The sequence below is a fragment of the Neltuma alba genome, unplaced genomic scaffold, assembly GCF_004799145.2.
Source record: "Neltuma alba isolate B1F8T4 unplaced genomic scaffold, ASM479914v2 tig00011637_pilon, whole genome shotgun sequence".
Classification (NCBI taxonomy): Eukaryota; Viridiplantae; Streptophyta; class Magnoliopsida; order Fabales; family Fabaceae; genus Neltuma; species Neltuma alba.
This window is the reverse complement of record NW_021636285.1, coordinates 101,391-112,287: the sequence shown is the minus strand read 5'-3', so window position 1 is coordinate 112,287 and position 10,897 is coordinate 101,391. Positions and strand designations below refer to the sequence as shown.

Here is a 10,897-nt window from a genome sequence, read left to right as displayed (position 1 = left end):
CTTTCGACCAGTTATGATAAAATTTTTTAATATATTTATTTTGTGTATTATAAAATTATTTTTAAAATTATGATTTGATTTCTATTCAAATATCCACTTTATTTATTATTATAAAACATTTTTGTCAATTTTTTTGACAACACATTTTTGTCAAATTTATACAAACTAATGTGATTAGTAATTAAAAGTCCCTAATATATTTTTAGCACATCAATATTAATTTTTATTAAATATAGTTCACTGGAATGAAGTAAATTAGTGAGGGTCAAGTAAAATTTGTTCTTTTTTTTTTTAAAAAAGGGACAAAAATCCCTCATGAAAAAATTTATTGATAAAAAAGACTTTATAAATTGACCGGGGCTCCTCTGGTTCTGCTTGTACTAAGTGCTCATAAATCATATAAAAAAGACTTTATTGATAAAAAAGACTTTATAAATTGACCAGGGCTCGGTTGGACCAGCTTGTAATAAGTACTTATAAATATTTTTACCTAACTCGAGACAAAATTTTGCCAATGTATTTTTGATCCAACCGAGCCCTTATATTCTTCTCTTCAATAAAATTTTTGATGGAGGGTTTCTTACCAATTTTTTTGTTTTTTATTTGTTAATGGCATAGTCAGAATGAATTCATTAATTATTTTTAAATTTTTTATTAGAATGTTTTACAAATTAAAACACAATCCTTAAAAAGCATGCTTTATAAATGATAGAGGGAGCATTAAGAAAACAAGGAGCTTGAGGATTTGCCTGAAGCAATTTAATTATTGGATGTAAATTGAAAGACGGAGGGCTGGGAAATTGACGAAGGAGGAAGAAAGGGGGAAAATGGAAATGGAGGGAGCTAAGGAACATGCAAGTAGCATTATACGCACAGATGCTGTTCATAAAATGGCATAGTAGTAAATACTCACTGGCCATTCACTACACAACCACCAGCAGAATCTTAGCTGGATGTCTTCTCTCTCTCTCTTACATCTTTTTCTCCCTCTGATTCAACCTTTTCACAGACTCTCTCTCTATCTCTTTCTTCTGTTCTCCCTGTGAGGCTGTGACTCTCTCTCCCTCACTTGCTCCTCCTTCATCACTGTGTCTGTGTGTGGGCGTCTCTCTCTCTTTCCATAGCAGAAGTCCCCACGCCAATCTTCAACCCATTACTGTGTCTTCCTTTCTCTCCTCTCTCCTCCCCTTCTCTCCCCTTCTTCTTCATTCCCAGAAAGAGAGAGACACGCATACACATCACAATGCGTCCCTTCTTCCCCATCTTCTTCTTCGTCTTTCTCATTTTGACCTGCCTGCCTCAGATTTTCTGTTCAAAAACCGTTCTTTCTTCAGGACGCAGGATCCTTCACGAGCCATTTCAGCCATTGGGTTCTGTTCCGCCTGCTCCGCCTCCTAGCCCTCCTCCTTCCCCTCCTGCATCGCCCAACGCTAAATATCCCTTTTCCACGACTACCCCTAATCAATCTGCGTTTTTTCCTACCTACCCTTCACCTCCTCCTCCTCCTTCTCCTGCTTCTTTTGCTTCCTTCCCTGCCAATATCTCCTCTCTTATACTCCCTCACGCATCCAAATCCAAATCCTCTTCCGGAAAACTGCTCGGAGTTGCCATCGGTGCTGTGGTCTGTGCTATTGTTGTCGCTGGCATTTCTGCTTTTGTGTACTGTCGGCGGAGGAGGAAGCGGTACGCTGCCGACGAGAAGACTCTCAGATCCGATAGTAGTCTCCGTCTGTTTCCGCCCAATGCTGAATCTGGTAATGGAGGTCGAAAGGTGAGGCACACTTCTTCAACTAGCTCTGAGTTTCTTTACCTTGGGACCATTGTTAATTCGAGGGCCGTTGAGGATCGTTCTGGTTCGCACGCAAACGATGCTGGTTGGGGTGGGCGTAGTGCAGGCGGCGGTGGAGGAAGTGGCGGTGGTGCTGCTGCTGTGGACCCTCGGAAAATGGACTCGCCGGAGCTTCGTCCACTTCCTCCGCTTGTGCGGCAAGGTTTGAGGCAACAATATGGAGCGGCGCGGGACGATGTGGGTTCTAATACGGCGGATGATGAGGAAGAGGAATTCTACTCGCCCAAAGGATCTCTGGGTGGTCACGAGAGTTCGAATGGCACGGGATCAGGTTCTCGCAGAGTGTATGCGGCGATTGCGAGTGAGAATTTTGTTGGTCGAAGCAGTGAATCGAGTTCTAGCTCGTATTCTTCTTCCACTTCGGGCTCACCGGATCGGTCACACTCGATTAGCCTATCACCGCCGGCAAGCTTGAGCCCCAAAAGATCGCAGCCAAAATCGCCGGAAACTACAGTTGTGGACAGCTCTCCTCTACTGCCATCATCCCCACCGCTACCACGGCCACCACCGCCTGCTCATTCCCGGACTGAAGCGCGCTTGGGCGAGGGATCTTTACGCTCACCGTCAGATAGAAGCCAATTTTCTTTATCTCCGGTTCACAATCAGCATGTTCAATCTTCTTCAATGTCTTCATTATCTTCAACACCAGAGAGAGCTTCTGGTCGAGATGGTAAGTCTCCTTTACTGTCTCCACTCTCGTTATCGCCAAATAGAGCTGCAGGGAAGAACCCAGATGGGGGAGCGAGAGTATCGGGCGTCGCATTTGAAAATGTGCATTCTTCTTCCTCCTCATCTCCTATTTCTTTGTCGCCTGAGAGATGTGTTGAGAAAAAATCAGATGCACCAGGGAAACAAGATGAGAAATTTTCTTATTCGTCGTCAGGATTTCCTGCTGGGAAAATTTCTTGCGCATCACCAAGATTATCCACTACCTCACCTGAAAGGAATGTGGAGAAAATTTCAATGGCATCTCCGCAGAGAAATTCTGAGAAAATTTCCCTTGAGTCTCCAAGATTATCCACGGCATCGTGCGAGGGAGGTGCGGAGGCAGTATCAAGCGCACCATCAAGGTTATCCAATGCATCACCGGGGAGAAATGCGGAGAAAATCTTATGTGTGTCACCTAGATTATCCAATGCTTCGAATCAAAGTGAGAAGTCTCTGTCGTCTTCTTCAGCTTTCTCTCTGCCATCATCACCTGAGAAAGTGGTTGAGCATGGTTTGGATCACTCTCCAAGTCTTTCAAATGTTTCAGATCGTTATAGGCAATCTCCGATGCCAACCCTGCTTTCATCGCCAGAAAGAGAATCGTACAACACTTCGGATCGTTCTGCTACAGTTGAAAATGCTGTGGATCAAACAAGAGTTTCTCCAGCTCCTGCTCCTCCTCCGCCTCTTCAACCACAGCGAAAACACTGGGAGATTCCTATCCTCTCAACAATTTTCGTCAACCAGCAAGAGTAGATAAAGTTTGGATCAAAATGCGGAATCTCCTGCTCCTCCTCCACCACCACAGCGGAAACACTGGGAGATTCCACTTTTCTCAACAGCCATTGGTCAGCCTAGAGTTTCTCCCCCTCCCCCTCCACCACCACCGCCTCCTCCTCCACCTCCACCACCCCACCAAAGAACACGAAAGCAATGGGAAATTCCGTCTCCTTCAACTCCCACTGATCAGTCAGTTTCTAGGCCGGCAGCTTTAGTACAACCTTCAAGGCCTTTTGTGTTGCCAAATCCAACAACAGATGTGTCTCCGGTTGAGTTGCCTCCAAATTCTCAACAAAAGAATTTGGGGACAAATGAGGATACTCCAAAACCAAAGTTGAAGCCGTTGCATTGGGATAAAGTGAGAGCTAGCTCTGATCGTGAAATGGTCTGGGATCAGTTGAGGTCAAGCTCTTTTAAGTAAGATACTCAACATTGACTATGTTCTTTGATTTTTTGTTTTAGCTTTCTGTCTTTCCTTGGATTGAGTGCATTGAATTGGTTTGCTGCAGATTAAACGAGGAAATGATTGAGACATTGTTTGTTGTGAATACACCACATCCAAAACCAAAGGATACTACACCGCGTTCAGTTCTTCCTACACCAAAACAGGAGGACAGAGTACTTGATCCTAAAAAGTCGCAAAATATTGCAATTTTACTGAGGGCACTTAACGTGACTGTTGAAGAAGTCTGTGAAGCATTATTAGAAGGTATTTTCCATATAATGTATTAAGCTTAATTTGTGACGTTGATTCCTGTATTTCATTCCTGGCACTTGCAGATAATGCATTTTAGTCTTTGGCCCTCTGCAAAGTGCTGCCATATGCCAATTTAGTATTTCTTTGGCTTTTTGGTTTCTAAAATGGGTTTCAAGGCTTATCAACTTGTAGGGACGTTTCTTTTTGTGTTGTTACCCCTTGTTGCCAGACGGATCTTGCCATTATTTTTATTATAATTTTTGTGTGTGTGGCAAGTAACATAAATGTATCCTAAGGGGGTGGGGAATTTGGGAAGATAATGGTAATGTAGGCATTTACTTGACAATCATGTGGGTTATGCTCATTAATTCCCCTCTCCCCTTCTCTTGTTGGTTACAGTTTAATTCAGTTATAGTGTTTTAACTTTTAGTGATAGCTTGGGGAGGGGGTTTGTGTGTCATGTTTCAAATTTTGTATGCTAAATTTTTTAATTAGGCTATGGTGGCATTTTTCTCTAATGGTTGCATAAGGATGTTCGATTGTATCTGAATAGAATCTGAACATGCAACCACAAAAATCTACCTTTCTGCAGGTAGTGCTGATACACTGGGTACAGAACTACTCGAAAGCTTGTTAAAGATGGCACCAAGCAAGGAGGAAGAACGTAAACTGAAGGAACATAAAGAGGACTCACCAATCAAGCTTGGTCCTGCTGAGAAATTCTTGAAGGCTGTGCTTGGTGTACCATTTGCGTTTAAAAGGGTGGAAGCCATGCTTTACATAGCTAATTTTGAGTCTGAAGTGGAGTATCTCAGGAAGTCGTTTGAAACTCTAGAGGTAATTGTTCTCTCCCACTTTTCCTTTTCAATGTGCTGTGTCCCTCTTCTTTGCATCACATCTTTTGGTGTCAAAGTGAAATTGTAGACTTAGTCAGCCTTCTTAAAAGCTTAATATATTCTTACAGGTTAGATTGTCATTCAACATGAAATGTGGTTAGAATATTATCTCACACTTAATATGAGGTTATGTTTCCTTGGTCACCAGAAAAAAAAAAGGTTGCAGTAAGTGCAGTGAATAATAGATTGTTCTTTGATAGAGACAAGATCTAAACATGCCCTGCAACCTTGTGTGCATCTTTCACCTTTTTTAAACCCTCAAAGTTAGTGGAATCAAAATGTAATTTTATTGATGGAAAATTAGTCTTTATCTTTACTCCTTATTTATAAAAAAAAATTAGAAAGGATTCAAGGCCTTGACAACGACATAATGGACATTGTAAAATTATAAGAAGTGGAATTCCTTTCACAAGCAGAGACATGTGTGCCTGTGTGCACGCACATATAAAATGCGCCATGAGATTCTAGCTTGACGCCTCCCTAGCTTCTTGCCTGTACTTTACATATGTTGCTGCTTATCCGTGTATTCCCAAAATAGGCCACTCAGATTTCAATAATCATAGTCTCCTTTTACCCCACATGATTCCCTCATGTAAGACAACAGAAGAAATTTAGTTTTCCTCTGACATCCAATTGCAGGTTGCCTGTGAGGAGCTACGCAACAGTAGAATGTTCTTGAAGCTTCTAGAGGCTGTGCTCAAAACTGGGAACCGCATGAATGTAGGGACAAACCGCGGTGATGCACGTGCCTTCAAGCTCGATACACTTCTCAAGCTTGTTGATGTTAAAGGTGCCGATGGGAAGACAACCCTACTGCACTTCGTTGTACAGGAAATTATAAGAACTGAAGGTGCTCGTCTCTCAAGTACTTCCCAAACTCCAAACTCCTCTTCAAGTGAAGATGCCAAGTGCAGGAGGCTTGGTCTACAAGTTGTTTCCAGTCTGAGCTCAGAGCTAGCAAACGTAAAGAAGGCTGCTGCAATGGATTCTGAGGTTCTCAATGGCGATGTCTCCAAACTTTCTAAAGGAATTTCTTACATAACAGAGGTGGTGAGACTAAACGAGGCAACACGGCAAGATGAAAGTGGTAAAAAATTTACAGAATCAATGAACAAATTCATGAGGATGGCCGAGGTGGAGATCCTGAGGATTCAAGCCCATGAAAGTGTTGCTCTTTCTTTAGTGAAGGAGATTACTGAGTATTTCCATGGTAACTTAGCAAAGGAAGAAGCTCATCCATTCAGAATCTTCATGGTGGTGAGAGACTTCTTATCGGTTCTCGACCGAGTCTGCAAAGAAGTTGGTTTAATAAACGAGAGGACCATGGTTAGTTCTGCCCATAGATTCCCAGTCCCAGTAAACCCCATGCTTCCACAACCCCTAAACCCTATGCTTCCACAACCCCTACCTGGATTATTTGGAAAGAGACAATACAGCTCTTCGGATGATGATAGTCCCTCTCCATAGCCTCCAAGGCTTTTGTCTCTGTGATTCATGGCTGCATCTTTTGTAGAAACAACCTGGTACCAGGTGTTTTTGACTGGTGGGAGCACGTATGGTCTGCTCAAAATGATGTAACCATTTTGGGTTCTCTCCGTTTAAAAATTGTAAAAATCCATGTAAAAGATTTGAGTTATATGTGATATATATAGATTATATGTAGACTAGAAGCTGTTCTTTTTTTCCTGAAGAATAAGTTTGCCATACTATATGAATAGGAGGTGCATTGTAAGGTTTTTATAACCATATGTATAAAGCTATTCAATTAGAGGGACATCCATTGGACTTATCAATTATTTCGTGTTTGGGAAGCCTGTGAATACAAAGTGAAGGAGATGAGCATGTGAGACCATCTCATGGATGGCCAGTTTAGGAAGGGAAACAGGATGATGAAGTATGCTTGATCGTTTCTTCAGCCAGCAGACGGATCTGTATTTCTTGTGGTAAAAATGGACCTGTACATTTTATGCGAGTAGTTTTATGCATATATTTTCATTCAATTATATTTTCATTTTGAATGGAATAGGAGAGAGAAAAAAAAGTTATTAACATTAAATAAATGATATTTTGCTTTAAAATTTAGAAAATAAATTTTGAAAGTTTAATTCACGGGAAATGATTTATATTTTCAGGGTTTCTATTACTGTTCTTGGAGGAATTAAAAAATGGGATTTGCAACTAATTTGTCTCCTAAAGTAAGAGTGAGTTATGTGACCGGTTTGGATGTTAAAATCATTTTAAGGGTTATAGACAAATGAAGTATCCCCTTGACCCAATTTGTGTGTGTTCGAATTCACCTGGTTGCCATATGAAACCCGTAATGTTACGTTTAAAAAAGTTTTAAAGGAGGATTTTAGCGTCGGTTGGATTACAAATAATAAATTATCTCATTATCCGTTAGTTCTGCTTGACAAATATTGAGACTAGACTTGCCCCATTTAGCTCTAATTTTAAATTTGTCTGCCTAGAAATTGTGTTCAAAATTGATGGCTCTTGCAGATAGAAGAGGAAAACGAGACATATCCAAGTATAAACAAAAATAGAAAAATAATTATTAATTATTAATACTCCGAAGCATTCACTAATTACACAGCTTACTATGTTTAAAATTTAAAATAAAATAAAGAAAAGGGGAAGAAGATGTCATCGATTGACAGGCTCGATAGATGTTACACATATGTTCCAGTGACTATTAAGTAATTTTTATTTTTCTTTACGGAAACTCCTTTTTTTTTCCCCAAAAAAAAATCATTTCATCTTTATAAAAAGAAATTTTTATAAATATGTCTATTGACAATATAAATATGTCTATTTGTAAGTAGATTTATTTCATTCATAAAGTTGAACAAAATAGTTGATAACTAAGGGAGTGACAGCTCAAAAGTAAAATTAGGATATTTGCAGCACGGATACACCTATTAACAATATAGATAGTTAGATACATCCATTTGCAAGTGGATTAATTTGTTCTGCATTTACATAGTTGTCAGCCAATTTCAGTGTAGTACTTCATCTATCATTTTGCTTTCTAAGGTCTTCACAGATTCGCTTCCCACATAGAAGATGCAAAATAATTGCTTTCTACTACCGCTAGCCATATATAATATGTTATTGCACATCATTCAAGTATTAACTTCAATCAATTCTCAATAATTAAACACAGTATGCGAATTTACAACAAAAATATGAGTTTTCACAACACCAAATCATCATTTTTCTAGAGAAGTGGAATTTGTAAATTTATAATATAATTCATGATAGGAAATGAAAGGTTTATTTTCAACACTCAACGGTGTGAATCTAAAATCACCCCACAGTATAATTTTATCTCAAATCTGAGTAATAAAAAAATTTCTTGCTGATTTAGAGCTCCACGATAGCCCAAGCCAAACCCATAAAATCTACAATAGAAGAAATGGAGAAGGATTTACAGTATTATATCCAGAAATTTTTGAATGGAAAGGCAGTGAAGGAGGTCACTTATAGAGAGAGAGAGGGAGGGAGACTATGACGATAATGAAGGCTCTTGTTACCAAAACAGCACCGATGGTGAAGGTACTCCATACTAGAATAGTAGTGAAGCAAAAGCTCTCTTTACCGAAATGACGGCGGCGGTGAATGATCTCTCTAAACCCAATAATAGATTTTTCAGAGAGTGAGAGAGAGAAGAGTTGGAGCTATCGAATGTTTTCAGAGAGAGGGGGAAGAGCTTCAGTGTCACGGAGTTTAGGGGGATAAAAATGTCTTTTTCTTTTCTAAATTAATTTCAGTTTGCTCATTTGGTCTTGCAGTGATTAGGGGTGTTCATGAAGCCGAGTTGCATGCTATACCCGTCCAAACCCGCAAAAAAAACCCAGCCTGTCCTAAAAAAAAAATGGCCCAAAAGAACTATTGGGTATATTCAGGTTGGGCAAATTGTTGGGCAGGCATCGAGCACGGTATGTTGCCTTGCCCATTTGGCCCTACCCGCCAAAATATATATAATTTTATTTATATATATTTTATTTGCCCGATATTTATTTTCTAAATCAAACGTACTGTTGCATTAATATTTAGTGTTTATTATACTTATTTATTTTTGAATGATTTTGAGAGTTAGAAACTAGAAAAACAATTAAGTTTAATAAAATATACAAACAACATTTTTTTGTCATAGTCCACTCCTCCTAGCTACTATAAAAAGTAGTTTCATAGTATACTAATTAGTAATAATAAAATTAAGGCCAAGTTGTCATTTTAATATAAAGTTACATTAGATTATTAAGAGGGACATAAATAATTAGTTAATTAATATAGTATATTGACTTATTGGGCATGAAAGCCTGTCCTGCCCAGCCGGTATTTGCCCAATCTGAACTTAATAGGGCTTTTCATGGGTAGGGCCGGCAACGGGCGGTATTTTCCAGCCTGTTTATTCTTCAGGCTGGGTATCGGACAAGGGTCCTGTCCTATCCAGCCCTGTCTATGTGCAGCCCTAGCAGTAATATTTCAAAATGTTTTGGGGACTATTTGAAATAAATTGTCTACTGCTATCCTTAACTGAAATTTTTCCTTTTTCTTTTTTCCTTTCTTATTTTGATTAGGCCGCTCCTGTTGATCTACAACCCTTCTCTTCAAGCCACTTTGATAACCCTCCCTCACCTCCTTTCCTTTCATCTATCTCGCCAATATTGTCGAAACCCCAGTCTCTTGCCATCTCCAGCCTACGCTTGTAAAATCCAATCCTTTTTGTAAAACGAATCCCCAGGCAAACCGGGACTCCCAGATTTCCACTCACAGGCAGGTTTATTGCAGTGTTCGTCTCTTACCTTGGGATCTTTACATTTCAGGCCGTCCATCCCTTGCTCATACGCATTCCATGTCTAGTCTCCAACTCCTCATATCAACTCCTTCTGCATCCCTCTTACCCTTCTTTGTTCTGTGAGGTTAGATTCTGTTTTAAAAAAAAATTGATGTGTTCTGCTGATAAAACTCATCCTTACTGCTTTTGCCTGATCACAAAAACGTAACACATGAATTCTTGTCTCCAACTTCCCACTTATAATTCATCCCTCTAGGCCCGCATTGTTCATTCCTCAAAGCACTCCTATTTAAACGGTCTTGCCCTATTAGCCACATAAAATGCCTGATTCGTTCTGAACCCTGCCACTTCCAAATCGTCCCCCATAAATCACTATTCTGCCATAATTTTACCCCTCTTGTGGCCCTATATCCACTTCTGACGGTGTATTGCCCATCCTGCCAACCCTCCAAAGCAATCTATCAGTCGTTGAGCATGACTTTTTTTTTCTTTTAACGGAAAAAAAATACAGAGATCATATTTAAAAAAAAAAAAAAACTAAAGAGACAGAGAACAATCATTTTTCTTTCAGAGAGCCCCCGTGAAGTAGGGAGTGGAAGTGAAATTTTCATTTATTCATGAGGTACTTCAGTTCAATACAAAATTGACTGTAACAATTGATTCCAGTCAATAATCCCTTGCTAATCCGATTTTATGATAAGAAAAATGTAAACCCGAATGCCTAATGATATCCATAAATCGAAGTACAACGTTGAGAAGTGTGGCTTTAAAAGCAATGATTGACTAACTACAATTTCCTTATGAAGTCATCAACGTGGCGCTGCCAATGATGGGCACGAACGGTAAGCTAGGTACGTCTTTCTCCTCCATAATGAAGGTGCAAATATCATCTTTGATTAATCCTCTTTCGCGTACAAAGTCACTCCAGAACTGGTTAAAGTATATCATCTTCTGGTTTTCGGAACGCTCTTCGTTCGACGAGATTTCAAACTCTGTTTCACGTGCTTCAGCCCCATCCACATCTGAATAAATCAACCGGATCATAGGCTGATCTGGGATTTGATTTGGCCACATGTGTTTGCAGAATGATTTGGCAATTGGCTGCTGAGAGGCAAAAAACAAACTTGTAATATATAAAATATTGGAGATGAATATTATTTATATAT

General features: G+C 39.6%; 1 protein-coding gene across 1 annotated transcript; it reads left to right on the top strand.

Moving 5' to 3' along the window:
* The first annotated feature begins 1,035 nt into the window (after positions 1-1,035).
* LOC114715968 (formin-like protein 1) lies at positions 1,036-6,933 on the top strand. Its single transcript, XM_028900886.1, has 5 exons — positions 1,036-3,295; positions 3,327-3,754; positions 3,847-4,046; positions 4,627-4,871; positions 5,570-6,933. The coding sequence occupies exons 1-5, from the start codon at positions 1,244-1,246 to the stop codon at positions 6,395-6,397; spliced, it is 3,753 nt and encodes a 1,250-aa protein (XP_028756719.1). The 5' UTR covers positions 1,036-1,243; the 3' UTR covers positions 6,398-6,933.
* The last annotated feature ends 3,964 nt before the right edge of the window (positions 6,934-10,897 follow it).